This window comes from Nyctibius grandis, chromosome 11, assembly GCF_013368605.1.
Source record: "Nyctibius grandis isolate bNycGra1 chromosome 11, bNycGra1.pri, whole genome shotgun sequence".
In the NCBI taxonomy this organism is placed as follows: domain Eukaryota; kingdom Metazoa; phylum Chordata; class Aves; order Nyctibiiformes; family Nyctibiidae; genus Nyctibius; species Nyctibius grandis.
The window spans coordinates 7,847,785-7,868,212 of NC_090668.1; the positions used below are offsets into that span (position 1 = coordinate 7,847,785).

Here is a 20,428-nt window from a genome sequence, read left to right on the forward strand (position 1 = left end):
ACAGTGAAAGCAAGGAAGGAGGTAGCAATGTGAAGTCTGCCTCAGTGAAGAAGAGTGATGGTTAGAAATCAAGTAAAACCCTTCATGATTTTGCAGTGAAATGTGCTCTGTACCACAGCACTTCTGGGTTCTCCAGATGACCATGTATGCACCAAGAATTTATGTATTGCTATTAGTATCCTGCAGTATATAGAGGCATCTTGAGAAGAAAAACCAATTGACTGCCAAAAATACAGTGATCCTTCTAATACAACTCTGCCCAGTACAAAATTTGCCAACCTCATAGATAAACCTCACATCACACTACAGTCTGAACAAGATCTGCAGGTCTGGCTCTGCAACATTAAATTCCACATACAGCTTGAAAATATCTTGTGTGATTTATTCATAGCATCTACTCTTAATAGTCGGTAGAGCTTTTCTCAGTAGCTTACAACTTACTGCAGAAAACATAGTAGTAGTAAACAGTATCAAAATTTCAATCTGCATAGTTGAGTGTGTATTTGCCTTAGCACAGGCTGCTTACACTTTACTGTCTTTAGTCTTTTTATTTCACAGGAATGTTATACGCTTTATAATTATAATAAACAATGTAAACAGTTGTTTGCTGTAGGATTTCACTATAGGATATTCCAGATGTTTAAGTAGAAAGGTATAAATACTGAAAAAGATGGAAATAAATCCTTACTAACTGACTCTTAGGTTCAGTGTGATAAAGCAGAATAAAGTGATTAGGATTAAAAGAGGCAATTCTACTGAATCTAGAAAACATATTGTAAATACTAAAAACTTTAACTGGATCTTTACCAAGGGATGTAACACACTGTGCCGTTACATCAAAATTGGAAACTGGGCAACAATTACAGTGATTTGGCAGGCAAGGAAGCACAGTTTCATAGTCAGAAAAACATAGCAAGTTAGATAAACGTAAGAAATAGAGCTTTCTGATTGTGGAATTTACATTTAGAGTTTTTACTTCAAAAAGTAAGAGCACACAAAAATGCTTACACTGCATATAGGAACACACTGGTATTGGCGAAGATATGTTCTTAAACATGCACATATTTAGCCCCTTTTTATTAATTTCATACAAAATGCAGCATTGCAAGAATGGCTACGGCTTCATTTACAATGTTTTCAAAGAATATATGACCGTTTGCCAGTCATATATTGGACAGTCAACAGGTTGCCCTACAACGAATCTCTAAGCATGTAAGAGGAAGCAAAGGAGACTGATAACAATAAAAGCGTCATCTCCAAAATAGCATAACGACCCCCAGTTGCTGCTTTTGCAGTGCTTTGGAGAACTCTCTGGACTTGAGACACTTGTGCACTTTGGAGGTTAAAGATGTTGATGATAATCAGTGAGTGTCAGAGGCTTTAATTTTACTGCCTTAAATACTCTACAAACATAACCCACCTGCTAGCTTTGTGAGGTGACAACTTTCAAAATGGTGACAACTTTCAAAAATTCACCAGAAAAGGAAAGCATTGTTTTTACACGAGTGACTTTGTCTGCCATCAGACATATTCCAGAGCAGAAAAGTGGCTTTTCATTGACCCATAATCATTCATATATTGACAATGAAAACTGGAATCACCTTCATTGCTACTGAGTCATCTATATGCATCATTTGTGTTATTAACACTGTTGCAGTGCTATTAATGGCAATTCTCTGGAACATTTTGTAGGTATGGAGCAGATTCTAATGCGATGACATACCAGGCACCAGCATATAGTATCATCATTTCAAACCTTAAAGGAGTGTTACTTACCTGATGATTTGGTAGCATCCACAGCTCTGTTTCTCACTGTCATTTGCAAAAGCGTGATGGTATTACACCTTGCCTGAAGACAGCTTATTACAAATACCTGTACATACTGGCTAGAACCCATTTGACAAGGCAAATGTAATTACAGAGGTGCAGTAGGAAATGGAGTTTATGACATAATTACCCACATGGACATGGTCCATCACTGTAGAGTAGGCCTCTGGATGAAAACTAGTTCTCCAGTATAAAGCACCTACCAATCCAAAAAAGCTTACTAAATTCCAAAGCTTTAGATTACAACAGACCAAATATTCTATATACTCTTGCCCTTCCCACTGATTTCTACCAACAGTTGTTTTGTGCGAGGACCTAGCTAGGCTCACCTAGCTGACAGTGATTGGAACTACAGTGCCACAGTTTTGTTTTGCCTTGCAGACTTTAAGCCGGGACACGCTACAGCGCTGTTAAATGAAGCTGCAGCAGTACAACTTAACCCAAAAACATCAGCACAAGAATGGCTGCGGTATCACACATCTCTAATGGGATTGTAAATGCATTTGTAAGGAAAACAAAAATCCAGGAATGCAGAATATTAGCTCCAGCACAGCTGTTCTAACGAGCTCACTTAGACAGCAGTAAGTAGGGAAAACAATGATTTTACCTGCAGGGGGCCCTGTTGGATATTTGCAGAAGTTAGTTGTAACAAGTTCCATTTTTCAACCAATCAGAGAGCGAAGTATGCCTTGCTGCTGACTAGATGAGCCAGGACCTTGGCAGAGATCATCAAAGTTCACTCAGACGTAAGGTGCTAGAAAAACAAAATTTGCCATTAGTTGGCATTTTCTGTAGCAATTTGCAACAAGAAAGTGACAGCTGTTCTGCTAGTGCAACAGTAAGGCAGTCCTATGTGTTCTGCAAGGCCAGTATTGAACAAGCTGATCTGCAGTCCCGTATCGATTCAGTTTAGCCATGAGCTCAGCCCTGAACTTCATTTCAGTGTCACCACTACTGGAAACTAACTGTGGCTTTCCACCTGGAAGCAGTTATTTTTGCAGCAGTCTCCCTATACCTGTACCTGTCTCATTAAGGAAGTCAACTGCACCCCAGGTTGTTTCCACTTTGAAAGCTCCAGCATTTCTGACTGGTTCTTTCCTAATGCAAGTGGCAGCTTGAAATCGCCATGATAAATCCACAAAAGGAGACTATGAGTTTTCCTGGGCACTTGAACATCTTGCATTCCTCATGCATCTAAGAGCTGTAATACCCTAAGGCATGCAAAGCGTTCCAGTACCAGGAACAAACCCCCAGCCAGTTCAGTGGATGGCTCTTTGCCATGATATTCCCATGCTTGCACAGTGCATTAACATGCAAATCCAGAATATCACATATGCTAATGTCTACTAAAAAGACTTTTCATTTCAGGATCTCAACTTCATGGACAAATGGAATCCTACAGCATCACTGTAGGAAAGCGACTGCATAGCACAAGTGTCAAGGAAGACCTTCAGTGACCTGTCAGAACGAATGAACACACGTGAATGGCAAAGGAAGGAATATGGCCAGAGAGAAAAAAATCAGCTGTGGTAATTCTCCTTGTCCACCTCAGCTTCAGAAGCAAAAATAGTGCAATCAGTGAATGATCTGTGACCCTTAGGCTCTGTGATGGCCCACTGCTTTGGTGAAGCAATCCCAGTCTGTTTTATTACACCTTCAGCTGTATTCAACTCTCAAGCATCAAGCAGCGTAGATAGTACAAGCACAGCGACCTCAGGATCCATACATCTGTTACTCCTGTAACCGCTGCGAAAGCACAGAGGCTGGGTTGGCAGATGGAAGATTTGCCTTTGAGGAGAAATAGGTCAGATATCAGAAAGTAAAAAGAGAAACAGTTGCAGTCTTTCTTCCCCAGCAGACTGGTACTTTGTTCAAACATACCCTTAGTAACTGAAGGCACAGCTCCTTGAGAGCAATCCCCCTTACATTATGAAAGACAACACTGGCCAGCAGGCTCAAGAGCGTAGCAAGGTCTCTGACCATACAAGCCAAGAACACTGTAAGGAGAAGCAAGAAGTGGAGGGCTCAGCGTAAACACTTTGCTTGGGACACACCTCCTAAGGTTTGTGACTATCACAAGAGGGTAATTTTCTGTGGGAAAGCTCCATTTCTACATGCTGTTAATTAAATGCTGGAGGAAAGCAGGGAAATAGTGTTATATTTTCATTGCAGTTAGTCTATTCACACGTACTCACTAAGATTGCACTGGCTTTTTTCATCCAAGTAGATGTCCCCACAATGACTGTTCACCTGTTTGTCTCACCAAAACCATTCTCCTCCCCCTCAGCTGTCACACTATTTTGAGGCAAGAATTCTAATTCCCATTTAGAATCATAGAATAGTTTGGGTTGGAAGGGACCTTTAAAGGTCATCTAGTTCAACTCCCCTGCAATAAGCAGGGACACCTTCAACTAGATCAGGTTGCTCAGAGCCCCATCCAGCCTGACCTTGAATGTTTCCAGGGATGGGGCATCTACCACCTCTCTGGGCAACCTGTGCCAGTGTTTCACCACCCTCATTGTAAAAAATTTCTTCCTTATATCTAGTCTGGATCTACCCTCTTTTCGTTCAAAATCATTATCCCTTGTCCTATCACTACAGGCCCTGTTAAAAAGTCTGTCCTCATCTTTCTTATAAGTGCTGAGAGGCTGCAATAAGGTCTCACCAGAGCCTTCTCTTCTCCAGGCTAAACAACCCCAATTTAAATCCATTCCAGCGAACAGATAGCAAATAAGAAGGAAAAGGAAGTGAAGAAAGCACAAAAAAAAGACTTGAAATAACAGGCAGAAGCTAGCACAGGGGATCTCTGATACCAGGCGGGACCTAATCATTAAGAAAAACAACAAAACCAGCACATTTATGTTGGTATAGCTAACAAGAAGGCAACAGTGTGCTGTAAAAAATTTTTTGAGTATACAGAAATCATCAACCATCAATTCCTACATAGTCCACAGAACTTTCTATGATCTGTGATGTTTGCGTAGCGTTAAGATGCAATAAACCCATCTCTAAAAAAGTGATCACGTGTATACATACAAAAGTTTAATAGTTACAAGAGATCAAAGTTTTATATTTTTTTAAGTTAAAAACACTATGAAAATTGAGAGATTACAACTGAGGATGTTATATTAAAGGAAATTGTTTGAGATACTCTATACTCTGCTGAACCCTTCAGCTGTAAAAGATGACTTCCATAGAATTTCTCTAATGCTCCTCTGGAGTGCCATTATAGCTATTGCTATTTCTCAACAGGCTGCTTTAGCTTTCTTTTAAAGATCCTGTCAAATGCTAACGACGACAAATTCTCTGTTCCTCCCCTGCTGCTCCCAAAAAGCCTTTCAGAGTTCTGGTTTAGAGAGATCACACCTGTGGGCCTTGCAGTGGAAAAGGGTTGGCAGTAGGCAATCAACTTTTTCTCTTGACACAGAAAATGACCCTCTGCTAGGGCTGTAATTTATTGACATGTCTTTCACTAACAGGTCTTATGGCACAAAGTTATATCCAGCTCTTCCCACACAGCTATTCCCACACGTTGCACTTATTAACCAGAAAGCTTTCTAGATGTTATCTAGTAGCAAGAATTAAGCAGTGTGTTTTGCAGATCATATTCCTTAGCTTGCTCTTTCATTTCCTCTTATTCAACATTATCACATTATGTTCCCTCTTCTTATGTGCTTTTCCTCTTCACAAAGCTCTTTAAACAGCTGCAAAGGGGGAGGGACCACTATGCTCACGAAAATTCCACTTTGCAGAATGCTTCTGCCAGGTCCTACTGTCTGTCTCTTTCCAGGCATTTAATACATCCAAGATTCAGGTTTGCTTTTACATCTCTTCCTTGTGCATCCCTGACAACAGAGCCTATTGACAGCTGTCTTAATTGAAGAACAGTAATCCACCTCTTCTTGTTATTGCCATGAGGAATACGTACACCCTCTTTCTCTTTGTGGTGGGCTCCTTTTATTTCAACGGTAAGTGATCTTTTCTTTCAGATACAGTTTGCAGAACAGCGATAGCTTTCAGGGCTAGGAGGTAGGACTGTGCTATAAGCTCTCGGACAATTTGTAACTATCACCTCAGTAGGCTACAGACTTTAAGAGGATGCATGAAATTGATTGTTTTAGTGTTTTTTCTGGCTTGTTTGGTATCAGCAAATCCACTATGATGGATATAGACAGACATAAAATGACAGAACAGTAGGAGATGACAATAATAATCACTAAATAATATCCCTTTTAGATGCTCTCGGGATCACCTGTGAAGGGAAAAGCAGGTATTGTGCAGACAGTGAAAAAATAAAAAATGAACCATGGCATGAACCACAAATAAGACAGATCTCATCCCTCTGCAATTATTGGCTCAAGTTCATATATTTTGCAAAGTTCATACTTCCTAATTGCTCGATTAGTATGTAAATAGTTTAAGTTGAAATATGTAAATGCATGCTAAAAAGCAAACATACATTAAGAACATTTTCTTTGGTCTGTCAGGATTTCTCACATATGTCTTAGCCAACGCGCACAGGCTGACAGCAGGATGAAATAGTGCATTTACCATGGGAGCTTCTTCCCACGGAGAGACTCCACTGAAGTGTTCCGAGTGAAACTGGCTGAAATTGAACAGAGACAAAAATCACATCTTTCCCATAATTACCTATTCATCCCACAGCTGTTTTGTTTCTTCAGTCAGTGAAAGGCAACTTTAGAAAACATCTGATTTGTAACAAAGGAAGAGTGAGGGCCTACTTTAGATTCTTAGATTACACACTTTTAATCCCATTAGTATTTTCTTTTTATTTGCATTAATTGCAGCATAGAAATTGAAATAGTCTTTAAAACACAGTAAATTCACCACTACTTCCACTGGAACAATAAGCGTTCCAAATTAGTGTGCACTGTTCTAAGAGGTTATATAAATCTTTTTACACAAAAGTATGCTGAGAAGTAACAACATCACAAAGTAATTTCAGAGAAGATAATGAGATTGTCTTATTGCTGCATCTTGCTTGCTCTTTACTAATTACAGATGGGAATTTGGTATGTCACCATTGCCCACATAAGTTATTTATTTGTGAGAGAGGAAAGAACAAAAATGACAACATATGCTACAATATATTATTTCTAAACAAATGCTATTTCAGCATTTATTAAAATAACTGATGTCAGGGAAACAGGAGAAACATACTTTATGTTAAATTTTGCGATTTAGACAGTGATAACAGTGTGCTTGCCTGTATTTGTCAACGTTGCTCCTTATTCTGTTCTGTGGAAATCACTCCAACATATTTGTTGTTACACTGAAAATAAACAACACAGGATGACCAGTTATTTCATTTTATATATTTAAACTAGACCATGTAAAAGGGAAAGTTTGCACAGAGGAGTGAATGAAGTCTGGTTTTTTGTTTCTTCTACTGTGAAACTGGAAGCATCCTGAAGCAATTTTTTTTTAATGGTCATACTCCTGCGAAGATAACAAACTTACTGCAGAACGTGTACTGCACCTTATGGGGCAATTTGCTCTCCTTGTCACGGAGCAGATGTGTAGAGTGTTCACTGAAGCTAAAACAATTTCCCTAGCTCAGGATCCACCCCAATGTGTTTTCCCTAGTGCTGCTTTCAGTACACAAAAACACTCCACCCCCAAATTAGCACTGCTTCATCATTCTTGTTAAAATCACTTGTCTAAAAGCATCAGTTCACACTGTGCAACATTTCTGGCGCTTACTGCCAGAAAAAAAACAGTTTGCAAAGGAAACTGTGCTCTTCCATTTCTTCCAACTCTGAGAAGAAAAAGAGGACTTTCAAATGCACGGCCACTGACATATGAAATGAATATAAAGATGAACTTGAATACCTGGTATCTTTGTTCTCATTAGGTGCTATCTGGTTAATATGTAGAATAGTAAATAGATTACAAAAATTATACAAGAATCCCTCGTTTTTACACGTTATTTACAGAGAGACTGGATTTAGCAACCTTTCAGGCAGTGCACTGCTGACATCTAGTGGTATTTGATACAGGCATCTGAATGACATAAGAGAGTAGCCCCTTCGATCTGTATTTCTGACTATTAAGTTGGGATGGAATGGCAATTTTATAAAGAATTATTCATTACAGGAATCCCTTCCCTAAGACCAGATAATAATTTTTTAAAGGGATTCATTATTTAACAAATCATTTTTTATACTTAAATTGTGGCCTGTCATTCATCTGCATAAAGTGTATTGACATGGTCAGTACTTCAAAATGTGAGCTGTTCTCATCAGACATGCAGACCCCACAGTATGTTTTGATTTGTAGACCAGACGACTATGATTGCTAAAACCAGGTTTCAGAGAATAGAATTATCACAGATTCAGAATTAGCTTTCTGCAAATATTCTGCAGTTTGTACTTCTTACTCAGTTTAGCAAATACTCCATATGCCAGAATATTTACATAAAAAGATGACAACTCAGTGAAAACATATTTAACAATTCGGACAAGAATTCACTGTCTTTGCTAGCAGCACTCAGTGACCGCTATAGGAAACAAACCACATGACAATTTATTTATATTTGTATTATAGCCATCTGCTTATGTCACTGTTTGTTAAAGAAAAACAAAAATAAAGCAACACAATGAAACAACTTTAACCAAGATTTTCTCTTTAGCTACCACAAGGCTGCTTCCTATAAACACAGAATGATTCATTCCTAGAGTGCGGCCCCGTTTTCTTCACAGTATCAAATTCAGCTCTATCTTGATTGCAAAACACAAGGAAAAACAGAATCTGGAGCTTAGCAAGGATCAGTATAGCTCTAGCTTGATAACCCTTTGATTAGGCAGGCTTACACCAAGAATAAATGTAATATTAAAATATCACATGGGCTTTTATAATGACTTGCAGGGAGGTACAAAGCAAGTGTGAATCAAAAAAACAAACCGACCCAACAAACACAGATGTATTCATTCAAATTTGTTTTCCCAAATGGCTTGGGAAGTACTTGAGAAGCCTGTTCTGAAGAGCAATGTTATGGTTAAGTATATGTGACAAAATTTGTGCTACCAATGCCATGGCATATGCCGGTCTTAAAAGAATTAAAACCAGCCTGGTGTTTATCTCAGCCTTTCCCCAGAGCTTGAGTAAAAGCCATTCTTAGATGTGAAAAATCTGTTCAACAATATTTCCTTTTATGTCTCTCCACTTTCTTACTGGATCAGAAACAAGAAGTTCTTATAGTAATTTTTTTATCTGAGTGGAATTCAGAAGTACCGAGTTTCAAGAGATACTTGTTCCCCCTAGCAATTTACAGCCCAGTTCACAGGGAAACCAGGCACCTTCTAGAAAAGCACACAAACTTTGGCTGCTTATATGATCCTGGCCTTTTGCTGTCTGCCTTTCTCTGGATCTCATGGGTATGCTACAACGTAAAAAAAAAAAAGCAGAACAAATTAATGTACCACAAATTTAAAATACTTGTGTGGCCAGTGGTTTTTACTGTGTGGAACTGCTCTGGGGAATAACGAAGCAAATATCCTGTAGGGACACTATCCTCATTTCTGCAATTTCTAGGGTTGGGTTAGGTGCCCTTTCCTATGGAAGAATCATTCTATCAATTGGATTGGAATCCTTTTTCATTAACATGTGTGTGTCCATCACTGTCAGCTGTATAACACAACACAGCATTACTCGACATAGGGCAGAATCTCTCTAGGTCAATTCTGTTGGCAGGATGTTACCAGGACCTTAGTCATTGGTATTATTATGTGGTCAACAGCAGTTTGAAAAGTCCACTAGAATGGCTTTAAAAAGCACATGCAAGAACATGGGAACAGATGCAGTTAACTCTGAGGAGTTAACTGCAGCTGTTCTGCTCCATGGAGAATGTTCAGGCTTGTTCGATAGTATCCTGCAGATACTATATTTTGCAGTCACTGAACTCCAGCTTTGGCCATCTAAGATTCACAGTATTTGTGATAGTCCATAAATCAGGTTTTGTTTGCACATAAAATAATGCTTACATACTGCCTCAGGTTTTCAAATAAAATCATTCTGAAACAGAAACACCACTAGCTACCAAAGAGCTCCCAATCATTAAAAAACCCTTATGATTCCTGCAGGTCATCCCCTGGTTTTCCCTACACAGATCAGTCTTTCAATTTGTATGTATACCTGCAACTCTGTCTCCTATGACACTAAAGAGAGAACTCACAGCTGGACTCCCTGTATCTGGATCGTTGAAACGTTCTTCCTGTTATTAAGAGCGTGGTTTGCTCATAGTTTCTACTTCTGAACATACTCCCAAAAGTATCTACCAATTTGAGCTTCACATCTTACTGTGAAAAAAACCAAAGGGTTCTGATTTACCTGCTTTGATCTATGGTCTGTGAAAGAGTCAACTTCAGCAGAACAGATACTGGTGCAAGCACCATATCCTTCTGTTCACCTACAGTCTTCAGGAAATCAAAAGCCCTCATTATTTAATGAAGACTATCTGATGCACAGAAATTCTGTGATCCCTACAGCACGTCAGTTGGTCTCCCTTCTATAATCCTGTTACGTGATGTTTTACAGGAAGCACCGCAGCAGATGTTGAAGAAAAGCTAATGAACCACCTACTGAGTCCTGACAGGTACAATAAGTTAATTCGACCAGCTGTCAACTCATCCCAGTTGGTATCTATAGAACTGCAGGTTTCCCTGGCACAGCTCATCAGCGTGGTAAGTTCAAAATAGGCTATGCCTTTTAATTCATTGCTACCTGCACAGCACTCTAGGTAAAAGTCATATTGGTATTACTATATCCCTGTTATTTTCTAGTTTACATAATAATACTTAGTAGGCAGGGCTCATACCTGCCATTTACTGGTTTTAGACTTCAGAATGCAGCTACAACAGGGAGATCAATCTATGCCTAAGCAATAAAGGACAGTGGCCAGATCTTCATCCAATAAAATTCCATTGATCAAAAAATCAAAATCATTCCACTGATTTCAGTACAGCTACCGTAAGTTACACCAGGTCAGGATCTGTCCTGGACTGTGTACACAATGCTAAACCATCTTCTGCCGCTTGCATCAAAGAAATGTGATTGCATGGCCTGAAAACAAGCCACAAAGCCAGCCCAAATCTCATGGCATATCAGGCATATCAGCAAAGAACAGTGAAATGTTGTAAAGAAAAAGACACATTAGTTCCGGCTGGAATAGCTTAACATGGTTAAAACAGTCCTCATGCAAGCAACTCCTCAGATTCAATAAAAATTACTTCAATGGGTCTGAAAGACTTTTTCACTCACAAGGTTAGCATGTGTTTAACAGTTCTGCCAAGGTACAAATACACACCTTAGTGCCAAGAGAGGTTTAGCATTAAGTGCAGTGGGAACAAGATCTAGCACATAAGTGGGAATAATGTCCTGAATCAGGGCTTTCAACTCTGCTGCTCTCTCCCTGGATGAAAAAGAGGATACAGATGACTGCCTCCCTGCCAGAATTTGTGTATGCGCCACTGACTGGACTGCTGCGAATTTTAAGAGACCTATATAGTCGTCAGAGAAACAGCAGTTCCACAAAGCAGAGCCTGCCAGCTGAGAGCTTACATGGCAAACCTTACATAAACCTCACACAAATTAATCTAGGCCTTCCTGGTGGTCAAATGTGCCTTCTGTTTCAAATTAAATCCACGGAGGGATGGGGGGATGTGAAGGAATCAATTCGGCAGGGTGGTGGTAATTGTTCCCAAACAGCCACACTCACTCCAGTCACAACTGTCCTTGTTAGAAGCCAGTTGGAGCTCTACAATTGTGGGGTTACTATTTATCATCAGTATGTGCACAAGACTGGCCATCTTAGAAGCAGAGAAATACCTGTCTTGAAATACACTAGACAAAATCATGCTGCGCATTTGGAAATATCCTCAAAAGCCCACTGAATAAATCTTATTACTGCAATAAAGTGAAATGTTTTAGAGGACACCTTTTCTCTCTCTTTTTGCCTGCAGAATGAACGGGAGCAGATCATGACTACAAACGTCTGGGTGAACCAGGTAACCAAACCCAGAGGCATGCTCTTGCAATCCACAAATGCAACTGCTTTCACTCCATCACAGTGATTGTTTTGTTAGTGCTGGTCTGGATACTCCCATCACTACTGTACAATTCTTCTCTTAGGAGTGGAATGATTATCGTTTGGCTTGGAAGCCCTCTGACTATGAAGGAATAAATAAGCTGAGAATACCTGCAAAACACATCTGGTTGCCAGACATCGTGCTTTACAATAAGTAAGTAAAAATTCTGTAGTTTCTGCAGACAGTAAACAAAATTTTAACCATGTGTCAAGAAACAAGCATCAGAACCAAGGACGTAGGTCTGATAAAATTCTAAAACTGAGTTTTGTAAGTTTTAGCCAGTATCAAGTGTAGTGACCACTTCATATTTCTACCTCAGGATCCTTCACAGGTTAAACGCCCGTAAGTTGTTTGCACAGAAAGAGTGGACAGGAGAACATACTGACTACTGACTGATAACAATCTTATCATAGAATCATTTTGGTTGGAAAGGACCTTTAAGATCAAGTCCAACCGTTAACCCAGCACTGCCAAGGTGCTAGGCACCTGTTATCCCTCAATTAAAGGGCCCATCATAACATAGAAGATTCTCCTGGTGGAAGTTCAGCAGTTGGAGGAGATACAAAGCCAAGATTATTTGTGGGCACTAAGAACACTGTGGCTTGTCTGTTCTGGTTTTGTAATAAGTAAACATTAACTGGAGTGATGCAATAAATTATAAACCATATAATTACATTTCCCCTGCCTACACTCTCCCTGCATTCCTAACTAACACTGCTCATCCTTATTTCCTCATCCAAGTCATTTCGGAGTGTTGCTGTGTGCTCTTAGCAGTGGCTGTGTTCCAGATCAAAGGTACCTCCATTTTCATGCTGGATGATCTCATTTTTACTCAGCCTTCAGAGACGTAGTAAGCCTTAATTACTTTAACAAATATTTACAAAATACTTTGAGTTCTTTGGATGAAAGAGAGATGCATATTTATAATTTAATAATAATTTTGTAAAATAAATTTTGTAAGTATTGGACCAAATAGCAATTCTCTGATTGGGAGAAATGCATACATTAATGTCCCTATCAAGTTATAGCTGCCTACAGCATAGATTTCAAAATCAAAATATTACTAAACTTTGATTCTAGAGACAACTGAGCCCTACAAGACCAAGAATGCCAGAGCTCTTCTGTTTTGAACTATGTTTTTCCTCTTAATGGTCTTATCTTCTCTCCTTTTTCTTTCCTCTTGTTTCATCAGTGCGGATGGCACATATGAAGTTTCACTGTACACAAATGCAATTGTAATGAATAATGGAAGCATTCGGTGGTTGCCACCAGCCATCTACAAGAGTGCCTGCAAGATTGAAGTTAAGCATTTCCCATTTGATCAACAAAACTGCACATTAAAGTTCCGGTCTTGGACATATGATCACACAGAAATTGATATGGTGCTTAAAACTTCCACGGCAAGCATGGACGACTTCACACCAAGTGGAGAGTGGGACATTGTAGCACTCCCAGGAAGGAGGACTGTAAATCCTTTGGACCCCAATTATGTCGATGTGACATATGACTTCATTATTAAAAGAAAACCTCTTTTTTATACCATCAATCTTATAATTCCCTGTGTGCTAATTACATCCTTAGCCATCCTGGTGTTCTACTTGCCTTCAGACTGTGGTGAAAAAATGACCTTATGCATATCTGTGTTGCTTGCCTTGACTGTGTTCTTGCTGCTGATCTCCAAAATTGTCCCTCCGACATCTCTAGATGTTCCACTGATTGGGAAGTATCTCATGTTTACAATGGTACTAGTGACCTTCTCAATAGTTACCAGTGTCTGTGTACTCAATGTCCACCACAGATCTCCAAGTACTCACACTATGCCCCCTTGGGTAAAGCTGGTTTTCCTTGAAAGACTCCCAGCCTATCTGTTCATGAAGCGTCCAGAAAATAATTCTTCACGGCAAAAGCTGTGCAACTGCAAAAAGACAAAAGCAGAGAATCCTTGTATGGACCCAGCTGACTTCTACAAGAACTCTACCTATTTTTTGAATACAGCTTCTACCAAAAAATACGATACGAAAATCACTGAGACTCTTGACAATGTCAGCACTCATCGAGATTTTAGGTTAAGAACAGGCACGAAATTTTCTCCTGAAGTCCAAGAAGCAATTGATGGAGTCAGTTTTATTGCAGAGCACATGAAAAGTGATGACAACGACCAGAGTGTAAGTAAAAATGATAAATCATCCTGGTCTTTCCAAACTTCATCTCCTGTCCTCCTCTGTAACACGTTGTTCTTCAGAAAGCATGTTTGAACTCCCTAGCTATTTCTAAAGTTTTTAGAGAGATTCTAGCTATAGCTCATAAGAGGAAATAATTTTTGCCATTAAAACAACTTAATCAATAGCAATTTGGTAAACACCCATACTCTCCTGGAAAGTAACATATCTATTTCTACAAAGAGAGCATGTCGATTGCCCAGTAAGTCATGAAACACCCTTGAAAAAGCTGTGTTGTCACATTCAAGTGGTGTTTGACAGGGAAAAAAAATATTCAGTTCCAGGTCAGAAAAAGGATATTTTTCCCCACTGTATTCAGTAAGACACTGACTCAACCCATGGCCAGGCCATGTTAACCAGAAACAACCTACCTGCAGCTCAAGCATTTATTTACCTAACTGGGCAGAGAAGGAGGAGTTGGTAAAATTGGTAAAATGCCTTTGCAAACACCCTCTCTGGGCTAAGATATCTGTCCATATATGGCAAACACAATGGGCAGGATCGAAATCCTAATGCCAGCAGAGCTGACACTTCTTTCATTTGAGTTAAATCAGTCTCATTATTGGCTATGAGAAGTACTTTATCCAGGACACATTTAAGCAGTGCTGCTGCTGCCCTATTCGCTCACTCTAACCACGTGCTACTAGCTAGCACACTAAAGCTGATATAAATACACTGTGAATAATGCTTGGAAAAACTCAAATGGTTCAGAGCTTTGTTTAGACAAGCACCCATGGTTAGGAAAAATCATCCTCATACCTACCAGTGTCCTCTCTCTGACCCAGATCCCAGTCAGGCTCTAGGTTCTCTATTCCTGTCATGCTCTCCCTCCCTCAGCCAAGCAGATTAAATAAAGTCTGGTTTCTGGTCTTGCAGAAGTCCCTTGAGGAGCATGCTGCTGAGTGGTTCATGTTTTCTATTAGCTGAAATTACTGTCAATATAAATAAAGAAGATCAGCTATTAACATTAGACATGAGCTTGTAAACATTGAAACTGACTGAACAGAAGCAGACTTCATAAAGCAGAAAAAGTCTTCTAATAGCTCAGAAATTCTTGCAAGAACGTGTTGCATACTAAAGGATCTACAAAGCCCCCACCTGATATTAAGAAAAATTTTCAAGGGTATTTTATACCTTAAAAATTAATTGAATGCTTTTCACACAGGGTCCTCTGATATTACATACCACTTTTCTGGATTCATAATTTTAATCTTTCTCCCTTCATTATCATGGTCTGATAACAACTGTTCATGTACATTTACTATAGTCTGATTTCAGAGGCACACAATTCCCATTAGCAGCAGTGGAAATTAAAAGTGTGCACTGAAGGAAAAATATGTAATGTTCTAATATAAGACATGAGACAATTGACAAGCATGGTAAAGTCACTGGGGTGAGGATGTCCCATGTGTAACTAGAATCAGTGAGAGAGGAAACAATAATCATTCCTGAGATGCAAATGAAGATTGATATATTCCCTCTATTACAATAACAGCCTGATAGTCACTTCAGTTTGAGGATAGAATCTAAGGCCATGACTTTCACAGACAACATATGCAAGGCAAAAAGGGATTTTAATAAAAGCAACAGTATTAATATGCATTAAAACCCTTGATTAAGATGACTGCTGATAAGAAAAGAACTCCAAAGATAACCTTGTTTAACAGCAGTAAACATCATCTATTTTTGTCCACTGAGATTAACAGCATCTGCAAACTAAAATTAAAGAAAAAAAATCCTTAACTGGATTATACTGTGGGTCCTTTCGGAGTGGCTTCCACCAGGCAGCCACGCTCAGTACCTAAGAAATATTTACAATATTTTTCTCCCCTGCCCACAATGATGGTAGGAGAAAAATCCTTTCCAAAGCCTAAAGTCAGTTTATTCCCTGAACCTTGAAATTTGTTTCCTTTTATTTTCATAAACAAAAATGCTGCATTAGCAAGAGGAAGAGCAAAAGGATATGACAAATTGCTAATGTCTTTAATTGGCTTTTTCTTCCAGGTCATTGAAGATTGGAAGTATGTTGCCATGGTAGTGGACAGGCTGTTTCTCTGGATATTCGTCCTTGTGTGTGTCCTGGGGACTGTTGGATTATTTCTGCAGCCACTTTTTCAAAACCACACTGCTGCCATGAACCCTTAGTTGTCATTTAAAATTGTCAATACTTACATAGATGTTGGGTCTCATTCTACTCTCAGTTCCCCTCTGTTAAATCCACAGAGATGCCACCTGAGTTGCTCTTACATCAGATTCAGAGTAGGGAAATGGAAAGCAGAACTTGACTTATTGTGATAGGTAAAAAAACCCAAAACTATTATTTTTTCCAATGAGTTCAGTACTTCTGGTGATATCTTGGCCCTTTTTTCAATTATATGAAGTCTGAACATTACAGAGAAAGGCATTTACTGTACAATATGCCATCCTGGCTCACGAGGATTATTATTAAAAAAGTATTTTACATACATTGCCTCGGGAAGGACATTTTCTTCCCTTAGAATACTGCTATTTCCCTATTGCAAAGAAGGTATTGCTATGATATTTATTTTCTTCAGATGCATCGAAACTATTTGTGTCTGATTTATGAAGAGTTTTTCAGGTGGAATCACTGTTTAGCTGTTTGATATCTAAAACCGAACTGAGAAACAGACATAGCTCTGAGGTAACCACTAAGAGGTTTCTCACCTTGCCAGCTCTGATAGTTGACTGATCAACAGAAGCCAAATTAATATATGATAAACAAACATTTATATACTCTGTTCAATGATGAAATATGAATAAAATGTAAAATTTTCCTTTATATAGATTTAGTCCTGAAATGTTCTTGCAACTTTAACAGCTCGTGTAGCTGGGGTTCATATACGCTTTCATGAATCTAAGGCTAAGAGCACGGGAAAATATCTAGAGAAGACAACTGTGAAAGGCAGCTAGAACGAGAAGGCACCCGAGAACAGACAGAACTTCATGTTTTGCTGGGGATTTTAATGCAGATTTAAGTATAATCCTCAACAAATTAGCTAGGAAAGCACATAACGCGTGTACAGTCTTAAAGTCTTTGGTAAAGGACGGTTCAAGGCCCTAGACTCCCGTCACCAGACAATCCCACCACACCTTGGTTCCAGGTAGCTTGTAACCTGCAAAAAGAGAACGGGGCTCCTGGCATTTTTCAAGCTAAACCAGTCTCAGCTTTTCCTTGAGGTGTTGTCAGAAAACATAACAATTTTACCACCATTGATAGGTACAACTAGAGAGTGGTGAACAAACTGCTAAAGTCCCCTTCTGCTTGTGAAGGGGATTTGAGGCTCACCTGTCCCAGAGGAGGATTAGCTGACACCTAAACCTGTGTTCTTCAACAACTCCGGCTCTATTTGCCCTCATCAAAACTGAGCTATACCTCTACCTAGATCACCATTCCCAGGCAGCTACAGATAATTACACAGATTTAGACATGCCAAAACAGCTACACCAACACCTTTCCAATTGGTCAGAGCAACTCCGGGACCCTTGCTGATTCCTGTGTTCACTCCCTCCCTCCCTGCCTATGTGCTGAACTCCCCAGCACTGCAGCCACTTACCCCTCCACCCCACACACACACCCCTGAGCACTGGAAGGGCTCTCCTGGGGGCCTGAGCACTGCAGCATGGCCTGATGCACGGCAGCCGAGGAAAGATACAATGAAAAAGCATCATAAGTGGGGTGGGTGAGGCTACTTGAGCAGCAGCAGCAGCATCTCCTCTAGATCGTATGCTAGAAGAAGGAATGGTTGTAACACTGTCATCTTCCCTTCCATTCCCCTTCCTCCATGCACTGTAACTGTGTCTATCGCTGAAGACAGGGCAAGAAGGTGAAGGAAGACTGTAGGACAGCCCTACTAATGCAGGTGTGCCCTGTGATCACAGAAGCTGTCCCATCCTCCGCTCCCAGAGGGTGGCAATGCTCTGGTTATCTCCCCAAACATTAACCATTCTGGACATTTCCCATGGTGACTGGTGGGCAGTGTAAAGTTTAAATGGGTCAAACCTGCTTTCCCCACCTCAAATGTCCTCTTCTCCTTCTCAAACCTAGACAGCAGAGTTATTTCTCCGCAGGCAACTGAAACAACAGCTGTGAGATGAGATGGGGCAAAGGCAGCCCCCCGGGAGCACAGGGGTGCCTTCACCCACGCAGGGAGATGCTCCTCTCTGTCAGGTTAAATGCCGGGAGCTGACGTGGCACAGAACATCACATGCACACGTGTGCACACTGCCCCAGCTGCTAAGCAGCTTTTTCTGCTTACCAAGAAGCCAGAGGGAAGTCAGAACAGCTGCCAGCACTGCGCAGACAGCGTAAAGGTGAAGCCCCTTTAAATCCCACGATAACCCTGAACAGTGAATCTGAAAGAGGCAGCACAGATTTAAACACTTGTGAACTACCAGACAATCTTGCAGGGCAGAAGGGAGAGGGACTCACCCAGCCAAGCAATCAAGGATGCAGCAGGTCAGCTGCAGACCCTGCAGTCCGCCCAACTGACACTGGACCTGTGCAGAGCAGAGACCCCTCTCTCTCTTTTCACCCAGCACCAACAGCATTTTTGCCTCTGTCCTGCTCTCACCCTCCTACCAATCATTACTCCTCTCCCCAGTCCCTTCTTCTCCTTATCCTCCCCCTCACTGCCTAAATGGAACTGAAAAGAGGCCTCTCACATTCCCATCTCACAGTTGGCCTTATCTTTTTGAGCAGTAATGACTGTAACGTTTGGCTCCGTAACTGCAGCCTTCAGCTGAATTATCGCCAGCACAGACAAAAGTTTTAGACAGGATTTGGCAGCTCAGCTAGCAGCTAACACAGAGTGCAGGCAGATGGAGGCCTCAGACTTGACAAACCCAGAAAAAGCTTTCAAAAGGCACATCTCTGGCCCCAGGGAGATCCCTGCAGATCTCCTCATCCAGGAAATGCTGGGCTCTAGTGCTTTCCATACACTTTCCTTTTTTAATCACAAGTGAAGCAATATACTCTTCCCTAGTTATGTTCTTGGAAACTACCACTGTATTTTTTTTAAGTTTCCAGAAATAATTCCATCCATAGCAAACTTCAGAATGGAAAATTCCATCCAAATTGCTAAAATTTTGAAAAATGTTACCTCCTAAAACTGTGGTTTCAAAATGGGAAATGCTATTTTTGCTTAACCCTCAGCAGCTCCACGTACATAATGCATAGAACTGTTCCCAGTTTAACTTATCAAAGAACTGTAGGGTTTTCTGCTTTGATTTTTTTGGCAAATTTTCAAAAATAAAAGATTTCTGGAGAAAAGGGAACATTAAAAACGTCACCTTGCAGGCTAATACGAATACCACAAGGTCCTAGCTCATAAAACAAAATAAACTTCAACATTTCTGCTTTTCAGGGTGTTTACAGTAATGCTTTTCATTTAAAAAAGAAGAAAAGTTGCCATTCAGAATGTATTTTTCACTAAAACTGTTTTTCAATTGCAGTGTGCAAACAGCCTTTGCTTCCCTGCTAGTGAGGAAAAGCCTCTGTTGGCTCCATCCCCATTCCTTACCACTACAAAACTCTTTAATCCTGACCAACCCTGTCTTCCGTCAGAATACAGAAGTGCCAACACCACCACACACACGTACCATCTGCCTCCAGGTAAGCTTATCCAGGACTGTTTCTTCACCCCTGCAGCCACAGCAAACTAGAAACACCAGCTGTGTTGGCTTTTTACAGAGGGAGCATCAATACCCCAGAAAAAGGTGGGAAAATATTGTTTTCTTCATCACCTGAGTTGATTAAGATTTGATCTCAACAAATCTTAACAAAGCAAAAGACCTCTAAAAGTGGCCGTCTATTAAAAAGCAAAGGCTATGTAGTTAGTTACTGCAGATCTTCATGGGTAGATCTGCTTCTCCCTACCCATATAACATCTTCTATGCAGTTCTGCAATGCAGTAATGGTGACACGTTCTTATCACGTCACTCTCCCTAGCCATAAAAATAATCCTACCACAAACCTGAACTGAATTCACCAGAAGCTCCAGCATGTGATGGTAGAAATAAAATATGTGCGTACACAAACACCACTGAAAATTTCAGTAACTAGGCAAATTAGGGTAAAATACCTGTATCTCTTAACGCAATGGCTCTTTGCTGCCTCTGCAGATCAGATGTTTCCAAATTATTCAGGCTTAAGCACTGACTTTTGGGGAACACACATTATGATCTGCTCTTTGAAGCTTTAGCTCATTTCTAGGTGGGACTAAAAAGAAACAAACAAAAATCTCAGTTATAATGCTG

General features: G+C 40.1%; 1 protein-coding gene across 1 annotated transcript; it reads left to right on the forward strand.

The window, feature by feature from the left end:
• Positions 1–5,740: 5,740 nt before the first annotated feature.
• On the forward strand, positions 5,741–16,297 carry CHRNB4 (cholinergic receptor nicotinic beta 4 subunit). The gene is made up of 6 exons (XM_068410038.1): positions 5,741–5,795; positions 10,384–10,529; positions 11,808–11,852; positions 11,977–12,086; positions 13,126–14,098; positions 16,157–16,297. The coding sequence occupies exons 1-6, from the start codon at positions 5,741–5,743 to the stop codon at positions 16,295–16,297; spliced, it is 1,470 nt and encodes a 489-aa protein (XP_068266139.1).
• Positions 16,298–20,428: the final 4,131 nt, after the last annotated feature.

Excerpts from the sequence above, each read along its gene's own strand:
- CHRNB4 (XM_068410038.1), top strand. The coding sequence starts at position 5,741 with ATGAGGAATACGTACACCCTCTTTCTCTTTGTGGTGGGCTCCTTTTAT. Across the intron at positions 5,796-10,383 it reads GGGCTCCTTTTATTTCAACG|GAAGCACCGCAGCAGATGTT; the intron begins GTAAGTGATCTT and ends GATGTTTTACAG. Across the intron at positions 14,099-16,156 it reads GTGATGACAACGACCAGAGT|GTCATTGAAGATTGGAAGTA; the intron begins GTAAGTAAAAAT and ends TTTTTCTTCCAG.